The 20,770-nt window shown below is 44.4% G+C and overlaps 1 protein-coding gene across 4 annotated transcripts in view; it reads left to right on the top strand.

Annotated features, from left to right (window-relative positions):
- Positions 1-20,770, top strand: part of EDC4 (enhancer of mRNA decapping 4) — a 1,195,251-nt gene that overhangs the window by 1,026,634 nt on the left and 147,847 nt on the right. For all 4 annotated transcript variants that reach the window (XM_033940763.1, XM_033940759.1, XM_033940760.1 and 1 more), the window contains one exon: positions 9,722-9,837. In XM_033940763.1, coding sequence (XP_033796654.1) covers positions 9,722-9,837 — 116 coding nt within the window. The remainder of the gene's footprint in view (positions 1-9,721; positions 9,838-20,770) is intronic.

Here is a 20,770-nt window from a genome sequence, read left to right on the forward strand (position 1 = left end):
CCAATTTCTATCACTGATCCAAACAGTTGGTGCTTGCAGTGCCTTGGGCCTGAACTTCAGGTGGAATCAAGTGCTTGGTGTTCTACCCTTCAGAAATATTCCATCAAGAGCTAGAAACTTCAACAGGAGAAGTTGCTCGGGATCAGCATGGACACCAAAAAGACATTACAACCTTCGACATCGAAGACATTGACACTGGTGTCAAGAGACTTTGCTCCATCCGGTAAGCCAGCTTCCCAATCAGCATCGCAGGTCGATCTTGCCAATCAAGCAGCAGTGACCACCTTTGTAACTTGCCTCAACATCGAGATGTGCATCCTCATCAAGGTCACCCTGTCTGAGGCAAGCTATGGCATCAATGGTACCAGCAAATAAGCCAGAGAGTACCGGTGCTTTCCTTTCGTGAAAAGCTCAATGTGCTTTTCCAAGTGGAGTTGGGTGCTGCATTCAAATTGCTTACCCTAGTAGCGACTCCCTCAGTACCGGCATAAGGCTATCAGATCCAATGGTACCACAATAGGCACTCCGGAATGGCATTGATGCTCTACACCTAGCCATCGATCTCCTTCGAGACACCGATCCAACTCATCGAGACATCGTCGTTCTTCCTCCTCCTCTCAATGCTGTAAGTCCAGTAAACATTGTTCTTCTTCATTTGTTTTGAAAATAAAACATCAATCTCCCTCATGTTCTTTGAAGAGAAAAAGAGCTTTGCGTCATACCTCATCATCGTTATCAAAACGGCACTGGACTTGACGTAAGCATCAATCTTCTCAACGCACTCCTTTACCAAAGCCCTTTTATGACTCTGACTTAGTCTGATTCAGCTGAGGACTTTTCTTACTCTACAACAGAGGCTTATGATACTCCCTTGGAAAAGTCTCCACAGAAGTCTCTACCAAGGGCTAAATCTCCTACTGAAAGACTTCCTTTCACTAAATCTGTTATGCAGTTGGGAAAAGAGCTACCAGTCAAGCTAGAAGCTGACTCTTCCTAAAGTGCTGAATACTTGGAGGCCTTAGATTATGACGAGCCTCCAAAAGACCTTCTCAGATTACCATTACATTGTATTTTCAAGGAGACTCTTCATAAGAATTGGGAAACATCCATCACCATTACAGTGGATCTCAGAAAATTGGACTCTTTATATAAAATAATTTCTTCACTGGGTTTTGACAAACCATCTTCAGCACCAGTCATTAGTGGTGGAGTTGACTTTGGAAAAAAAAATCGACTCCATCAGGAGTCTATGCCTAAGTACCACCAGGGTGTGAAGGGCAAACTAAGGACAATTTTGGTCAGCGCCTGTACTAAATTACAATTTCTATATCTCCTGCTATATCAAGTATCTAGTTCAGAAATTGCCTTCTTTTAATAGATGCATTCCTTCTCAACATCTGCAAGAATTTCATCATATATTTCACACCCTTACCTTAGCTTGAAGGTATATGGCAAGATCTGCTTATGATACGTTTGAATTATCTTCCAGAGCCTCAGCTATGTTAGTGGCCATGAGGCATCTCGCATGGCTAAGAGTCTCAGATATTGATATCAATCTTCAGGACAGATTAGCTAACATTCACTGCTTAGAAGAGGAACTTTTTGGTGACTCTATTGAAAACGCTACACAAAAGCTCACTGGATGAACTCTTCCAATCTTTCCAGAGAGTTTTTATTCCAAACACCTCCACATCAGAAGGTTCTAACCACAGACTCGTCCACCTATGCTTGGGGAGCTCATCTGGACGGTCTTTGCACTCAAGGTCACTGGTCTACCATAAGAACATAAGAATTGCCGCTGCTGGGTCAGACCAATGGTCCATCACGCCCAGCAGTCCACTCACGCGGCGGCCCCCAGGTCGAAGACCTGTACCCTCACTGAGACCAGCCCTACCTGCGTTCGTTCTGATTCAGTAAGAACTTGTCCAACCTTGTCTTGAATCCCTGGAGTGTGTTTTCCCTTATAACAGACTCCGGGAGAGCATTCCAGTTCTCCACCACTCTTTGGGTGAACAAGAACTTCCTTACGTTCGTATGGAATCTTTCCCCTTTTAACTTCAGAGAGTGCCCTCTCGTTCTCTCTACCTTGGAGAGGGTGAACAACCTATCTTTATCCACCAAGTCTATTCCCTTCATTATCTTGAATGTTTCGATCATGTCTCCTCTCAGTCTCCTCTTTTCAAGGGAGAACAGGCCCAGCTTCTCTAATCTCTCACCGTACGGCAACTCCCCCAACCCCTTAACCATTTTAGTCGCTCTTCTCTGGACCTTTCGAGTAGTACCATGTCCTTCTTCATGTATGGCGACCAGTGCTGGACGCAGTATTCCAGGTGAGGGCATACCCGGTACAGCGGCATGATAACCCTCTCTGATCTGTTCGTGATCCCCTTCTTAATCATTCCTAGCATTCTGTTCGCCATTTTTGCTGCCGCTGCGCATTATGCAGATGGCCTCATTGACTTGTCGACCAGTACTCCCAGGTCTCTTTCCTGGGAGGTCTCTCCTAGTACTTCCCCGGACATCTTGTATTCGTGTGTGGGATTTTTGATACCAACATGCATTACCTTACACTTATCCACATTGAACCTCATTTGCCATGTCACTGCCCATTTCTCGAGCGTGGTTATATCATGTTGCAGATTCTCACAATCCCCCTGCGTCCTCACTACTCTGTATAGCTTCGTATCGTCTGCAAATTTAATCACTTCGCTTGTCGTACCCATTTCCAGATTGTTTATGAATATGTTGAAGAGCACAGGTCCAAGTACCGAGCCCTGTGGCACCCCACTGGTGACATTCTTCCAGTCCGAGTATTGTCCATTTACCCCCACTCTCTGTTTCCTATCTGCTAGCCAGTTTTTAATCCACCTGAGTATTTCACCCTCTATTCCATGGCTCTCAATTTTTCGAAGTAGTCGTTCATGCGGAACCTTGTCTGTCTGCTTGTTTACCCCCTCGAAGAAGTGCAGCAAATTTGTCAAGCAAGATCGTCCTTTGCTGAAGCCGTGCTGACTGGTCCTCATCAGTTTGTGTCTGTCAAGGTGATCAATGGATCAGCTTTGTCATATCAATCTCTTAGAACTCGGAGCGATTTATAACGCTCTCAAAGCATTTCAACACATTGTGCCCAACCTTGTCCTCCTAATCCGCATGGACAATCAGATGGTAATGTATTATATAAGCAAGGATGCACGGACTCTCTCCTTTGTCAAGAGGCCCAGAAGATTTGGAACTGGATGATTGCTCACAACATATTTTTGAAAGCAGTATACATTCAAGGGGAACAAAATTCTCTCGCAGACTCGGCAAATTTCTTCAGCCACATGAGTGGATGCTCAACTCTACAGTTCTGAATCATATATTCGTTCTCTGGGGGACTCCTCAGATAGACCTGTTTGTGTTCCCTCCCTCCCCACACGCACAATCATAAGTTGCCCCATTTTTGTTCCAGGCAGTACTCTCTCCAACGTCTGGAAGCGGATGCTTTTCTTCTGGATTGGACGCACAAGTTTCTCTATGCTTTTCCTCCAATCCCTCTCATTCTCAAGACGCTTATCAAGTTACAACAGGAATTGGCCATAATGATTCTGATAGCTCCTTGGGGGTTTCCTTAGCGACAGGGGATGGACAAGCAGCATAATGTTGTTTAGCAGACGCTAAATCTCTCTCCAAACTGAGAATTCCCCTGGTTGTCCCTTCTACATCAACTCAATATCAGGGAATCAACGCCTCTTCAGATTTTTCCATCTCTTCTCACGCAGACTCACAGATCTCTTCTGCATCCCAATCTTCAGTCTTTATACCTGATAGCTTTGTACCTCTCGGGCTGACAGTGACTGAGGTTCATCTTTCTCATTCTGTCAGACTTATCTTAGAAGCGTCAAGAAAGCCGTCTACACAGCAGTGTTACCAGCAGAAATGGACACGGTTTTCCATTTGGTGTACTCTTCATCATCATGATGCTAAATCTATCTCTACATCTATCCAACTCAGGCCTCAAGACCACTTTGATTAGAGTTCATCTCAGTGCCATAAATGCGTTTCACAGCCTGGTTGATGGTAAACCTCGTAACTGCTCATCCTCTTGTGTCCAAATTCATTAAAGGACTTTCCAGTGTCATACCACCTCCAGTAGTTTGGATCTCAATGTTCTCTCTAGACATATAAAGCCTCCTCTTGAACCAATGTCTTTGGCTCAACTTAAATACCTCACTTGGAAAGTGATTTTTCTTATCTCCCTTATCTCTGATCAAAAAGTAAGTGAACTTCAAACATTGGTTGGCGGATCCACCGTTCACAGTGTTTCATCATGACAAAGTTGTGCTTCGCACTCATCTGAAGTTCCTTCCAAAAGTAGTCACTGAATTCCATCTTAGTCCATTCATTGTGCTTTAGGTGTTCTTTCCTCATTCTCATCATGGAGAAACGGCTCTTCATACTTTGGACTGCAAACGAGCTTTGGCTTATTACTTACAGATAACTCAGCTATATAGAGCATCTCCTCAACTTTTCATTTCCTTTGATCCTAATAAATTGGAACGTCCTGTATCTAAGAGAATTATTTCTACATGGTTGGCAGCTTGTATCCCTTTCTGTTATGCTCAGGCTGGACTGCAACTGGGGAGTCGCATCTTGCCCACAAGGTCCAAACTATGGCAGCTTCAGTTGCTTTCTTACGTTCCACTCCTAATAATGAGATCTGTAAAGCTGCTACTTGGTCCTCAGTTGATACATTCACATCTCACTACTGTCTGGAATCTTATTCCAGACGGGATGATCACTTTGGCCAAGCAGTATTGCAAAATTTATTTTCTTAATGGCCAACACTTTCTCCATCCTGGGATAAAGCACAGTTACTTTCTGTAACAGGTGTTATCCAGGGACAGCAGGCAGATATTCTCACAACCCACCCACTTCCCCTGGATAGCTTCATAGCTTGCTTGTGGAACTGAGGTACTGCGAGCCCACGTCGAGAGGGAAGGCACTTGCGCATCCACGGTGCAGGCAGTTCACAAACTTTCTCAAGTTCTTAAATTGGTGATGCACTTTTAAAGTTGTCCATACCAGGGCTCTGTGGATGACGTCACCCACATGTGAGAATATCTGCCTACTGTCCCTGGATAACACTTGTTTCAAGTTTTAAGTTTATTATTTATTTGATATACTTCCTATCATTACATCTTGGCGGTTTACAATAAATTTAATAAAAACATATCTGATTAAACAGAGGATTAAAAGATAACATTATTACTGGAACACAGAGACAATTTTCCAACACAACACTATCTACATTGGAGGGTGGGGCTTTTCCCCTCATCACATGACATATGGGGCGATCAATTCAGGATCAACCACAGATTCTTCCAGGGACTGATCAATGCAGTATTCGGTATTACCTGTTCTAGTAAGTAACTGTGCTTTCTGTATGTGTGACCAAGGTAGTCTGTTAGTATGAATTTTCTATGTAGCATTCAGTTTTCCTGATAGTGAAGGGGATATTGTGAGAGGAGACTGGTTTTGTTGATCCTTTGTGATTTATAACATTAAATATTTATAAAATATTTGTGATTTATAAAATTAAATTTGTACAGAATATTGTTTCTTTTTATACTTTATTAAAATGATTTCAATATAAAATCATAACTATGGGCATGTGCAGATGGGATCAGTCTGAACTCGCAGGGACGGGGCCAGAGCTTGCAGTGAAAGGGGCTAAAAGAGACTACGAGGAAAAAATAGCCAAGGAGGCGAAAATCTTCAAGCCGTTCTTTCGATATATTAAAGGGAATCGACCCACGAAGGAGGCAGTGGGACCATTGGATGACCAAGGAATAAAGGGAGCGATAAGGGAGGACAAGGCTATCGCCGACAGACTGAACACATTTTTTTCATCTGTATTTACCGAAGAGGATATACACAGCGTACCGGAACCCATCAGGCTATATGCTGGAAATGAAAACAGGAAACTGACAGGGTTGACAGTCAGTTTAGAAGAGATATGCAGGCAGATTGATAGGCTCAAGAGCGATAAATCCCCGGGACCGGATGGCATCCATCCGAGGGTCATCAAAGAACTGAAAGGGACCATAGCTGAACTGCTTCAACTAATAGCCAATCTGTCGATCAAAACGGGAAAGATTCTGGAAGACTGGAAGGTGGCAAATGTTACGCCGATCTTCAAAAAAGGTTCGAGGGGAGACCCGGGAAACTATAGACTGGTGAGTCTGATCTTGGTACCGGGAAAGATGGTAGAAGCACTGATAAAGGACCGCATCATTGATCACCTTGACGGACACGGTCTGATGAGGACCAACCAGCACAATTTCAGCAAAGGCAGATCTTGTTTGACAAACTTGCTGCACTTCTTTGAGGGAGTGAACAGGCAGATCGACAAGGATGACCCGGTCAACATTGTATATCTGGACTCAGAAGGCGTTGGACAAGGTTCCACATGAACGACTACTTCGGAAAATTGCGAGCCATGGAATCAAGGGTGAAATACTCATGTAGATTAAAAACTGGCTGGAGCATAGGAAACAGAGAGTGGGGGTAAATGGACATTACTCGGACTAGAAAAGCGTCACCAGTGGAGTGCCGCAGGGCTCAGTGCTTGGACCCGTGCTCTTCATCATCTTTATAAATGATCTGGACATAGGTACAATGAGCGAGGTGATTAAATTTGCAAACGATACAAAGTTATTCAGAGTAGTGAAGACGCAGACGGATTGCGAAGATCTGCAACGTGACATAATCAGGCTCGAGGAATGGGCATTGACATGGCTGATGAGGTTCAGTGTGGACAAGTGTAAAGTGATGCCTGTCGGTAACAATAATCTCATGCACAAATACAGGATGTCAGGGGCGATACTTGGAGGGACCTCCCAGGAAAGGGACTTAGGAGTTCTGATCGACAAGTCGATGAAGCTGTCCACGCAATGTGCGGCGGCGGCGGCATAAAGGGCAAACAGAATGCTAGGAATGATAAAGAAGGGGATCGAGAACAGATCGGAGAGGGTTATTATGCCGCTGTACCGGGCAATGGTGCACCCTCACCAATGCTGGAGTACTGCGTCCAGCATTGGTCGCCGTACATGAAGAAGGAAATGGTACTACTCAAAAGGGTCCAGAGAAGAGCGACTAAGATGGTTAAGGGGTTGGAGGAGCTGCCGTACAGCGAAAGATTAGAGAAACGGGCCTCTTCTCCCTCGAACAGAGGAGATTGAGAGGGGACATGATTGAAACATTCAAGGTACTGAAGAGGATAGACTTAGTATATAAAGACAGGTTGTTCACCCTCTCCAAGGTGGGGAGAAAGAGAGGGCACTCTCTAAAGTTGGAAGGGGATAGATTCCGTACAAACGTAAGGAAGTTCTTCTTCACCCAGAGAGTGGTGGAAAACTGGAACGCTCTTCCGAAGTCTGTCATAGGGAAAAACACCCTCCAGGGATTCAAGGCAAAGTTAGACAAGTTCCTGCTGAACAAGGACGTACGCTGACAGGGATAGTCTCAGTCAGGGCGCTGGTCTTTGACCAGTGGGCCGCCGCGTGAATGGACTGCTGGGCATGATGGACCGCTGGTCTGACCCAGCAGCGGCAGTTCTTATGTTCTTATGAGATTGATAAGGCTTTGATCATGAACCTTTACTTCAAGAATAAACAAACAATGTTTTGTGGTGCGAAAATTCAAATATTTCCAGATGTGGCAAGATTGACCCAGCTTAGACGAAAAGCGTTTTTAGCGTTGAAATCTAAAGCTGTAGAATCTGGGGCCACATTTTTTTTTTAAATTTCCGTACAAATGTTTGTTAACTTTTCAAACTAAGGACTGTCTTTTTGGATCCAAATCAATTAGAACAATTTCTGGATTCCTGTCCAAATTTTCTGCGACTTAGACCACTGACAAATAGTAATTTAGAGTCAAGTCAATAGGTAATGTTTGTTGAAAATCCTACTACAAGCTCACATATATATCTTTTAATGATAATCTGTGTACTGACCCTACCATAAGTACGTGTGTGTGTGTATATATATATATCCTATATAATAAAACCCTAGCTGCGCATGCGCACTTATGTGATCTCTGATCTGTGATCAGTAGGTCCGTGGCCAGCAGGAGTGCAGATGCGGCAGCCATGCAACTCGGAAACACACAGCACAGCCGGCGACTCCCCCCCTTCCGCCCTCACTCACCGCCAAAACCACCACCGTCAAAGCCTCCTCCTTCTAGCTGGCTCACCCGCATTTAAATTAAGAGAAAAGCGCTGCATTGCACTAACACTTGCCTCGCCGTCTTCTGTCCACTGTGGCCCGCCCTCTCTGACTACTTCCTGTTTCTGCTAGGGTTGGCTGCAGTGGATAGAAGATGCCGAAGCCAGCGGTAGCACGGGTGCAGCGCTTTTCTATCATTTTAACGCAGCAGCTGGGAAGGGTGCGGCGGAAAATTCTGCTGCTGCACAGGGAAGGCCGGGAAATGCTGCTGCTGCACAGGAAAGGCTGGGAAATGCTGCTGCTGCACAGTAAAGTGTGTGTATGTGTGGGAAATGCTGATGCTGCACAGGGAAGTGTGTTTGTGGTGGGGAAATGCTGCTTCTGCACAGGGAAGTGTGTGTGTGGGGGGGGGAAATGCTGCTTCTGCACAGGGAAGGCAGGAAAATGCTGCTGCTGCACAGGGAAGGGTGGGAAATGCTACTGCTGCACAGGGAAGTGTGTGTGTGGGGAAATGCTGCTTCTGCACAAGGAAGGCCTGGAAATGCTGCTGCTGCTGCACAGGGTAGTGTGTGTATGGGGGGGCAGGACCGCGGGAAGGGGGGGTAAGGGAAATGCTACTGCACAGGGAAGTGGTGTGGGGGGAGGGAATACTGCTGCTGTGGCTGCTGCACAGGGAAGTGGGGGGATCAAAATGCTGCTGTACAGGGAAGTAGGGTGGGGGAAATGCTGCTGCACAGGGACATGGAGGGGGAGGGAATGCTGCTGTGGCTGCTGCACAGGGAAGTAGGGGGGGGGAAGAAAGACAGACAGCTAGCACCCGTTAATGTAACGGGCTAAAATACTAGTGTGTATATATATATATATATATATATATATATAATGTGTGTGTGTGTGTAGATGTATATACATGTATATTTATTTATCTATTTACTTACTTGCTATCTACCCTTTTTTCTCTAGTTCAGTATTGTTTAGTTCTGTTTTGCTATACCACCCATGATATGTACAATTGGATTGTTTTATTTTTGTTTTATCTTAGATAATATCTGTGCTTTTTTGTATATCTTGTTATTATCATATAAAATTAATAAAAATATTTTTTTTTTTAAAGAACAATTTCTGGAACAGTATGGAAAATAATTTTTTTTCTTTCTTTTTCTAATTTTTTGTTATTTCTTAAAATGTAATAATTTCTAATTGAGGAGTTTATTATGAAGTAGCATCTTATAAATATAGAAGGATTTATTGATCCTTTTTTAATATTTTCCTTTATAAACTATGCAACTTTTCCCCAATGATGTGGGCTAGATGGAATTGTTGAGTAAATTGTATTAAAGTTCTCAATATTATTTCTTTTTTGATTCTCGTATCCTGTATGTTTGATGGGTACATTAATAAAATTTCAATTAAAAAAAGAAAATGGCAGTTGCTGACTCTGCATTTTGAGCATAAATCAATGTGATGTAGCTGTTCTATTACTGTTCCTTCTCATTCTGTCTCTCTGTTTTGGTCAGGTGTTTCTAAGAGCGTGGAGCCAGTGACAAGCCAACTGAGTACTACTATAGCAGCTAAACTCACTGCTGTGGAAGGTACCCTGAAGGAGAATGTAACCAAGTTAGTGAAATCAAAGGTAAATGCAACAAATCAATTATTGGGAATAATGGATATTTGGAAAGGATCACTGATCTAGTGGAGCAATTTCTAAGTTTTAGCCAGTCTGTCCCAATAGGTATTGGCACTTGAATATAGTTGATTAATAGCATGAAATGGGACATAGCAAAACTTCTGTTCAGAATCCTTGTTCTATCTGAGTCCTCCAGCCTTCAGCTGACTTAACTCTGAAGACTGTGTGAAATATAGGCTTTGGTGATGGTAGTAGTTGTTTAGTTTCTGAACCTTCTGTAACTGCTACTGTGTGGTTACTTCACCTTGATACTGCCTTGAAGGAATGGTTATCCTCAGTACATTTATGTTCCAAAAACTCACAAAGTTATCTTCTTTAGTAGATTTCATGGTAAAGACATGTGGTTGTCATATGTTTTGGTGTTCACAGGTAATGTAAGTCATGAATACAGAATCTTAAGCCTTTAAAATCACAAGTTCTAGTACAATGTATCGCAAACTGTGTGCCACAGCATACTAGTGTGCCTTTTGATATTTTAAGTGTGCCACGGCTCATTGGGCAGGAATAGAAGCTTTGGCGCCTGTGTCTTCTTTACTGTCGCATATCTGCTGGGACCTCTGCCTTCCTCGTCCCCGCACCCCAGACCAGCAGCGGCAGCTCTGTGTGCTTTTAACTTTGGCACAAAGCTGCCACTAAACAGTAGTTTAGCCGCGATTTCATCAGGCAACTTCGGGGCCAGCCTAGCAAAGGCCCCGAGGCTGTCTGATGAAACTGTGGCTAAACTATTGCTAGTGACAGCTGTGTGCCGAAGTTAAAAGCACACAGTGAGCTGCCGCTAGGCTAGACAGGAGAGGTATTGCTGGACAGGGAAGGGAGAGGGGGTATTGCTGATCATGGGGAGCAGGGAAGGGGGAAGTGGAACTGCTGGACAGGGGAGATGTGAGGGGGAGGAAGGAAGGGGTACTGCTGGACAGGGGGGGAGGTAAAAGGAAAGCAGAAGAGGTACTGCTGGACCTGGCAGAAAGGGAGGGAAAGGAAAGGTGCTACACACTGTAGGGGAGGGTGAGATGATGCATGGGGGAGAGAGCATGTTGGGTTGGGGGGGTAGGAAGGAGGCATGTCACTCGAGGGAAGAGGCAAGGACAGAGAGAGAAAGCATGAAGGAGGCAGAAAGTGTTGGACTCATGGAGAAGGCGAGATGGATGGGGAGGACAGAAAGGAGGGAAAGAGAAATGTTACACTCTGGGGAAGAGGGAGAGAGCAGAGTGTGAAAAGTTGGACTCATGGAGGGAGGGAGAGGGTGAGAGAGAGATGTTGGTTGGGGGAGGGAAGGAGGAACAGAGGATAAGCATGCAGGAGGAAGAAAGAAAAAAAATGTTGGACTGGTGGAAAGGAGGGAGAAATGTTGAACTGGGAAGGGGCCAAGAAAGGATGAAGGGAAGGGAGATGGACTGCAGAGGGCAGAAAGGAGGAAGGGAAAGAGAAATGTTACACTGGGGAAGAGGGGGGAGGAGAGATGACTAAAGGAAAGGAGAGATACCAGACCAGGGAACGGAAGAGAAGGAGGGGAGTCTGGTAGCGCTATAGAAATAATAATAGTAGTGGTAGTAGAGAGAGATGCCAGATTATGGGAAGGAGAGGGGAGAGATGCCAGACTGGGAAGGGGGGAAAGGAAGGAAAGAGATGTCGGACCACTGGGGGGGGGAAGGAGAGAGAGAGATAGGAACGAAGGTAAGACATGGAAGAGTAGATTTTGAGAAGAAAGCAGAAATATGGAAATATTGAATGTTAAGTTAATGCCAAAGATAGATGAAAGGCAGAAAGTGAAGACAGAGAGAAAACAGTCAATGGATAAGAAGGCCCTGGAAATATAGTTAAACGCACAGAAAAATAAAGTCACCAGACAACAAAGGTAGGGAAAATGATTTTATTTTCAATATAGTAGTGATTGAAATGTGTCAGTTTTGAGAATTTATATCTGTTGCATATATAGCTGCTGCATGGTACTGTTGTGTGTATATGAAAAATGAATGGAAAAAAATTGCATTACAATTAGTAAAGGGGGTGGGATCTGGGGAAGAGCTTGGGTGGGTCTAGGGTAGTGTTTGGAAGTCTGTGGTTGGGGGTACTCAGTTGATATTTGCTGGCACGCCCTACTGGCATTTCAGGACCCGTCTGGAGGGCCTCTGCACATGCATAGATGTCAGTGTGATAATGTCACGCATGCACATGATGTCATCACGGCGACGTCCGTGCACTTCTAGGTGCCTCGAGCCGTGGCCACTAGCTTTAGTGTGCCCTGGCTCAAGAAAGTTTGAGAGACACTTTTCTAGTGGCTAATGAGTGCCCTTTCTTTCCATGAGTGCCCTTTTTTCCAGTCTATCTGCAGGTGCTTGTGGACAGTGCTGATCTTAAAAGTTAGACTATTCTGCCAGCCCTTTTTACCTTGGTGATGTCAGTAGCCTCAAGGGATCCTAAAGGCTCCTATCATTTCTTGTCCCAACCAAATCCAGGAGTAATTTATATATAGTAGGTGGTTGAGTTGTTCAGAATGCTTTCCAACAACCTTTCTTGGGCACTGATGTTCCCATAACAGGTATACTTCTATAAGAAGCTACCTAGTTTTATACAGCAGGAAAGTACATAAATGGTGGTATTTCAGTTTTTTATGCTTGTAAATGGTCACATGTGAATGTAAATAACTTCTTATTAACACCTAGCAGAAAAGTACACTTGATTTGAAGTTGTGTACTTTGCCAGTGGGCTTAAGAGGCACTATAACCAGCCCCTAAAGTGCATTCCTCCATATGTCTCCAATAGTATTTACCTGATCCCTTTCGCATTGCTAGGTTATTAGACATTTACAAGGATATTTTAGGAAAAATACTGCTATCAGAGATACTGTTGTAGCTTTCAAGGCCAAAAAGGCCTTCCGCCTGAACTGAGTACCTCTAGAAACATCAGGAAAAACATTTATTTTAGCACCACAAAAACTCTCATCTTCCTTTTTAAAGAAATTCTTAAATACTAATGTTTTATCACTATCATTAGATAACTAATAATGTAGACCTAGATGTAAAAACATCTTGGGAGTCTAGAATGACCTTTGAGGGTACAAGCCTGTCCACCCCTGGCAATCCATTGGTCTGATTTTCCCACCAAAATTCAAATTTGTGACCAATGGACTGCCCTGTTCCCAATCAAGTCAGAGGACCCACTATTTACAAAGAGAAACCACAGACCCCACAGCATACCCTGAAGAAAGCCACAGCATGATGGCTGAAACATCAGTTTCTACCTGACAAGACGCAGTGAAACCTGGAAACCTGTAGCAAGCATGATGCCAGCTACGGAAGCCCTGAGAGAACATAAAACCTAATGGTGAAAACTTAACAAGAACCCTCGCAGAACGAGACCTGGGTGTAATCATTAGTGAAGATATGAAAACTTCCAATCAGGTGGAGAAAGCTTCATCCAAGGCTAGACAAATGCTAGGTTGCATCCGGAGAAGTTTTATCAGCCATAAGACTGAAGTCATAATGCCGTTGTACAGGTCGATGGTGAGACCTCATCTGGAGTACTGTGTTCAGTTTTGGAGGCCACATTATCAAAAGGATGTGAAGAGAATGGAGTCGGTTCAGCGTATAGCCACTAAGATGGTCTCAGGGCTTAAGGATCTCCCATATGAAGAACGTCTAAGCAGGCTGCAGTTATATTCTCTCGAAGAACGCAGAGAAAGGGGTGACATGATAGAGACATTCAAATATCTTACGGGCCGTATTGAGGTGGAGGAAGATATCTTTTTCCTTATGGGCCCCACGGCAACCAGAGGGTGGGAGATTTCATGGTGACATCAGGAAATACTTCTTCACCGAAAGAGTGGTTGATCAATGGAATGGTCTTCCACGTCAGGTAGTTGAGGCCAGTAACACACTCGACTTCAATGGACGATGGGATAAACATGTAGGTTCGCTCCGGGAAATTCTTCGAGTGGGCAGACTTGTTGGGCCGACGGCCCTTTTCTGCCGTCATACTCTATGTTTCTAGCTTCACAGGGAGAACATCTTTAAACTCACAGAGACTTTTCCATTCTGGGGGGGGGGAGGGGGGAAAGAGACAAACTGATTTCCCACCAAAATTCAAATTTGTGACCAATTGACTTTCCCATCAAAATTCAAATTGGTGACCAATGGACTGCCCTGTTCCCAATAAGGTCAGAGGACCCACTATTTACAAAGAGAAACTGCAGACCTCACAGCATACCCTGAAGAAAGCCACAGCATGATGGCTGAAAAGTCAGCTTCTACCTGACAAGACACAGTGAAAACCAGAAACCTGCAGCAAGCACTAGAGATTCTAATTTGATGTTTGCAATATGATTTTCATGAAATTGCCTATTTAGATAATTATGATCAAGAAAAATAAATATGAATTTTATACATCTACAGTCATGAAAAAATTAGGACACTCCCTGAAATATTCAGTTCTTTCGTAAGAAATGTTCACATATCGATGTCAAATCTTTTTTTTAAATTTATCTCTGGAAAAGAAAGTGATGTAATTGCAAGTAAGTAACAAAAGTTTCCTTGATTTACTCATGAAACAAAAAATATCCACAAAAATGTATATTCTAGCTGAGGAATAAATTAGGATATCTCCACATATCCTCCCACTTAAAGTGGCTCAAATCACACACAGGTGTAGAACATCGTTACTCAGCATTTTGAAGGAGGTTTGCCCTACTTAAACCTCAGACATTTAGTTTGGTATGCTCAGGACTGCTGCGGTGAAAGTGAACACCATGGTGAGATCAAAAGAGCTGTTTGAGGCCTTCAGAAAAAAGATTTTAGCAGCTTATAAGTCTGCTAATGGATTTTAAAAGATCTCTAAAGAATTTGACATTAGCCATTCCACAGTCCAGAAAATAGTGGAGGACTTTCCAAACAACTGCCAACATGTCCAGGTCTGGCCATCCAAGCAAGACTGCAATATGCTAAAAGAAGTCTCCAAAACCCCTAAAATGTCATCACAGGACCTACAGCAGGCTCTTGCTACTGTTGATGTGAAAGTGCATGCCTCTACAATCAGAAAGATTGTACTTGTATGAGAGGTGTGCAAGGAAGAAATCTTTGCTCTCTAAGAGAAACATCAAGGCCAGACTGAAGTTTGCCAGAGAGAATGTAGACAAACACCAGGACTTCTGGAATATTGTTCTATGGACAGATGAGTTTAAAATTTAATTATTTGGACACCAGAAAAGAGGACATGTTTGGCGTACACCAAATAGAGCATTCCAGGAAAAGAACCTCATACTGTGAAGCATGGAGGTGGAAGTGTCATGGTTTGTGGATGCTTTGCTGCAGCAGGACCTGGCCAACTCACTATCATAGAATCCACCATGAATTCTACCGTGTATCAGAGGGTGCTTGTGTGAGACCATCTGTAAGAAAATTAAAGCTGAAGCAGAACTGGACCCTACAACACAACAAGGACCCAAAACATACCAGTAAATCCACCAAGGACTGGCTTAAAACTAAGAAATGGAGAATCCTGGAGTGGCGAGTCAAAGCCCTGATCTTAATCCCATTGAGATGCTGTGGGGTGATTTGAAACAGGCTGTGTATGCAAGAAACCCCTCAAACATCTCACAGCTGAAAGAATAATGCATTGAGGAATGGGCCAAACTTTCCTTAGACCAATATCAGAGACTGGTAGAAAAAGATGCACCAAAGAAGGAGGAAGAAATGAACAGAACTTGGGGTCTGGCAGCTCAAAAAGGGGACGACAAGAGGAACAAATCACAGGGAAAAACAACAGAGAAAGGAAAAAACCAGGACCTAAATTGCTTGTACGCAAATGCAAGGAGCCTAAAGAACAAAATTGGAGAACTAGAAATCATGGCCAAAAAAGAGGCCCTGGATGTCATCAGAATCACAGAAACATGGTGGAGCGAGGAAAACAAATGGGACATAGTACTGCCAGGGTACAAACTCTATCGAAGAGACAGGACACAAAAGAAGGGTGAAGGAACAGCACTATATATAAAGGACACCATTCACTCGACCAAAGTGGATACGGCAACAGAGACGGACGGATTAGACTCATTATGGATTAAATTACCAGGAAGAAATGGACCTGACATAAAATTGGGACTGTACTATCGTCCACCTGGACAAACAAAAGCAAAAGACAAAGAACTGGAAGCAGAACTAAGGCGGGAATGCAAGAATGAAATTGTCATGGTAATGGGGGACTTTAACTACCCCGGGATAGACTGGAGCATTGGAAACATGAACAACGCAAGGGAAATGGAATTCCTAGAGGCTGTGCGGGACTGCTTCATGGAACAGCTCGTCAAGGAACCAACGAGAGAGAATGCCACTCTTGACCTACTACTCAATGGGCTGGGGGGACCTGCAAGGAAGTGGAAGTAATAGGACCACTAGGAAACAGCAATCACAACATGATCCAGTACAAAGTAGAAGTAGGAGCATCAAAAGGGAAGAGAACTACAGCAACAACGCTCAACTTCAGAGCAACTATGAGAGCAATGGTGAGAAAGAAACTCAGGAAAAGCTCGGGAAAAACAAAGACTGTGGAGCAAGCTTGGTCCCTATTCAAGGACACGGTACAAGAAGCACAGAACCTGCACGTCCCCATATTTAGAAAAAGGTGCAAAAAGAATCAAACAAAAGACCCAGTGTGGATAAGCAATGTAGTGAGGGAAGCGAAACGGGACAAGAAACAAATGTTCCGGAAGTGGAAAAAGGACAAAACCGAGGAAAACTGGTAAGAGCACAGGGAACATCTCAGGCTGGAGAAGGGTAACGAGCGGTGTCCCACAGAGGTCTGTACTCGGGCTGCTGCTGTTCAATGTATTTATAAATGACCTGGAAGCAGGGACAAAATGCGAAGTTATAAAGTTTGCAGATGACACTAAACTCTGTAGCAGGGTTAAAACTATAGGAGAATGCGAAGAACTGCAAAGAGACCTGACAACATTAGAGGAGTGGGCGAATAAATGGCAGATGAACTTCAATTTACAGAAATGCAAGGTCATGCATATAGGGAAACAGAACCCGATGTTCAACTACAAAATGGGGGGGGGTCGGTACTGGGGGAAAGTAGCCTTGAAAAGGACTTGGGAGTATTAGTGGATACAACAATGAAACTAATGGCGTAATGCGCGGCGGCTTCAAAGAAAGCAAACAGAATGTTGGGTATTATCAAGAAGGGTATTACAACAAGAATGAAGGAAGTCATCCTGCTGCTGTATCGGGCGATGGTGCGCCCGCACCTGGAGTACTGTGTCCAATATTGGTCACCGTACCTTAAGAAGGATATGGCAATACTTGAGAGGGTCCAGAGGAGAGCGACATGAATGATTAAGGGTATGGAAAACCTTTCATATGCTGAAAGGTTGGAGAAACTGGGGCTCTTCTCCCTGGAAAAGCGGAGGCTCAGAGGAGACATGATAGAGACTTACAAGATTATGAAAGGCATAGAGAGGGTGGAGAGGGACAGATTCTTCAGCATATTGGGAACTACAAAAACAAGAGGGCACTCAGAGAAATTGAAAGTGGACAGGTTTAGAACCAATGCTAGAAAGTTCTTCTTCACTCGGAGGGTGGTGGATACCTGGAATGCGCTTCCGGAAGATGTAATAGGATAGACTACATTAAGGGGTTTCAAAGAGGGACTAGATAAATTCCTGAAGTTCTTATGAAGGCTACAGATAAAGGAGGACACAGGAGCAAAAAAAAAAAAAGAGAAAAAGGGGTTTGTCAAGATATAAAGGAGTATGAATCAACGGGTTAGTCAGAAGATCACTCTACAGGTCATGGACATTTTGGGCCGCCACGGGAGCCCGCTGGGCTCGATGGACCCTTTTCTTATGTTCTTACAAGAAGTGTCTCACTGCAGTTATTTCAGCCAAAGGGGGTAACACAAGCTATTAGGGTGTAGGGTGTCCTAATTTATTCCTTAGTTAGAATATACATTTTTGTGGCTATCTTTTGTTTCATGAGTAAATCAAGGAAAAGTTTTGTTGTTTACCTGCAATTGCATCACTTTCTTTTCCATCGATAAATAAAAAAAGATTTAGCATCGATATGTGAACAGTTCATAAGAAAGAACTGAATATTTCATGGGGTGTCCTAATTTTTTCACATGACTATAAGAAAGTGACTAATAACATCAGTATCTAATATAATAAAACGCTAGGCCGCGCATGCGCAGTCCTATCGCGTGGGTCCGTTTTCCGTGAGATGTACAGCATCTCAGATAGGAGTGCAGCATGCGCCCGAAACACTCACTCTCCTCCCCCGAGACGGATGTCGGACACGGCGGCTGTCGGCCCGTGCTGTTTTTTGATCTGCCCTGCTCCTTGCCTGAAGTCCTCTCTCCTCCCCCGAGGCTGATGTCGGACGTGGTTTGTCTCCCCCGAGGCGGATGATCTTATGGGAATCAATGTTCTTCGCTCTGCCCTGTTCCTTGCCTAACTATATTTTTAAGTTGAAAGACCAGGCAGCGACTCCTCTCAGGATCCCCACCTGTGTCGGAAGTCCAATGCAGTCGGGGATCTTGAGAGGAGCCGCCGCCACCGTGTCTTTCAACTTAAAAATATACTAAGGCAAGGAGTAGGGCAGAAAGATCTTCAAAATGGCGGCAACTCGATCTCCGTTCCTCCGGGGGGGGGGGGGGGTCTGGGAGTAAAGAGATTGCGGCCACTCAGCGCCCCCACCAAGGAGCCCAGCAACTTTCCGCTGTCATTTGCCGCCGCCCCCCACCCCCTCCCTCTTCCCTTACCACGGGCCCGACTGCAGTCTTCACACGCTGCTTCGGGCCTTTCTACTGCCCTGATTTGCTCTGGACGTGCCAGAGTAACTCAGGCCAGTAGAAGGACCCGAAGCAGCGTGTGAAGACTGCAGCACACGCTGCTTGAATCGCCATGTGTAGTCGGGCCCGCGGGAAGGGAAGGGGGGGGCGGCAAAGGACTAGTTTGTAGTCGCGACTGTGGGAAGGGAAAGAGGGTAGAGGAAACGCTAATGCAGGCACAGGGAACTGGTGTGGGGGGAGGGAAATGGAAGGGGGAAGGAATGCAGCTTTGCACAGGCAGACAGAGGGAGGAAGGGAGACAGAAAGACAAGAAGAAAGACACAGGGGCAAGTGCACAGGGAAATGGTGTGGGGGGAGGGAATGCTGCTTTGGACAGACAGACAGAGGGAGGAAGGGACACAGAAAGACAAGAAGAAAGACACAGGGGCAGGGGCACAGGGAACTGGTGTGGAGGGAGGAAATGCTGCTTTGGACAGATAGACAGAGGGAGGAAGGGACACAGAAAGACAAGAAGAAAGGGGCAGGTGCGGGACAGCGGGAGTCGCGTCAGGAGGGGTGCGGGATGCCGCAGAGGGAACTTTTCCAATGGGTGCAACTGGGCGGCTGTCAGGAGCCTCTGATCAGGGGCAGAGCAAGGTAAGTGTATCATAGGGATAAGAAGGAGGAGGGGGGGGAGAAAAAGGAAGGGACGCCTACTGCTGGACAGGGGGAGAAGGAAAGAGGTGCTGATGGACAGGGGGGGGTGAAGAAAAAGGAACGGAGGCCTAATGTTGGACAGGGGGAGAAGGAAGGTGCTGCTGGAAAGGGGGGAGGTAAAACAAAGGGAGAAGGGCTGCTGCTGCATAAGGAGACCTATGAAGAGGTGGTGGTGGACACAGGGGAGGTAAAAGGAAGGGAGAATGGACAGGGGGAGCAGGCAAGGGGTGGTGATGAACAGCCAAGGAAAAAGAAAAACAGAAAGAAAGAAAGCAGCTAAGGAGAGAGAGAGAGAGAGAGAAAGAAATAAAGAGAGACACACACACATATATTCTAGCACCCGTTAATGTAACGGGCTATAAGACTAGTCTACATAAGAATTGTTTCAGTTTTCTGTTTCTGTCGGTGGGGCAGTATACAAGAAATAAATTATTATTATTATTATTATACTGGGACAGACCGAAGGTCCATCATGCCCAATGTCCTGTTTACAGCAGTGGCCAAACCAGGTCACAGGTACCTAGCAAGAGCCCAAGGAGAAAAAAAGATTTTATGCTTCTTATCCTAGGAATAAGCAGTAGATTTCCCTAAGACATCTCAATAATTGCCTTAGGATTACTCTTTTAGGAAATTATCCAAATCTTTTTTAAACTTTGCTATGCTAATTGATTTCACCACATTCTCCAGCAACAAATTCCAGAGTTTAATTATACATTGATTAAAGAAATATTTTCTTTGGTTTGTTTTAAATTAACTACTTAGTAACTTCACACAAGAAGTTTGAAGAGAAATCTTCTCTTTTGACAGTTTTTCAGTTTAAAATGTCAGTCATTCTTGTTCAGTTTCAGTTCTCTTAAGGCTGCAAATAGGTCAGATTTTCAGGATGTCCCTAATGAATAAGCATGAGAAAAATTTGCATGTCCATTACAACCATTGACTATAGATCTCTCTCATGCAATTCATTGGGGATATCCTGAAAACCTAATCTGTTTGTAGTCCTTATAATCTGAATTTGGAGAAGCCTAAACAAACAGGGAAGTTCGGGATCTCTTCATTTCTGCAGAGAAGTAAATTGCCTGTGGTGATATATATTCCAGGAGAACACAATGTCCTTGCAGACTCTCTAAGCAGGAAACTCGATCCGCACGAATGGACCCTCGATCCTTTTATTCTGCAACAAATATTACTTTGTTGGGGTGCTCCCACAGTAGATCTCTTTGCTTCTCCAGAAAATGCCAAATGCCACATTCTGCTCTCTTCGACCAGCAGTTAAAGCCATAGCAAGGGATGCTTTCTCCATCCATTCCCTGCTCTATGCATAACCGCCATTTCCTCTAATTTCCAAGGTTCTTCTGAAAGTGACCAGAGACAATGCTCACATCATACTCATTGCTTCTTGTTGGCC

The sequence above is a fragment of the Geotrypetes seraphini genome, chromosome 4 (genome assembly GCF_902459505.1).
Source record: "Geotrypetes seraphini chromosome 4, aGeoSer1.1, whole genome shotgun sequence".
Lineage (NCBI taxonomy): Eukaryota > Metazoa > Chordata > Amphibia > Gymnophiona > Dermophiidae > Geotrypetes > Geotrypetes seraphini.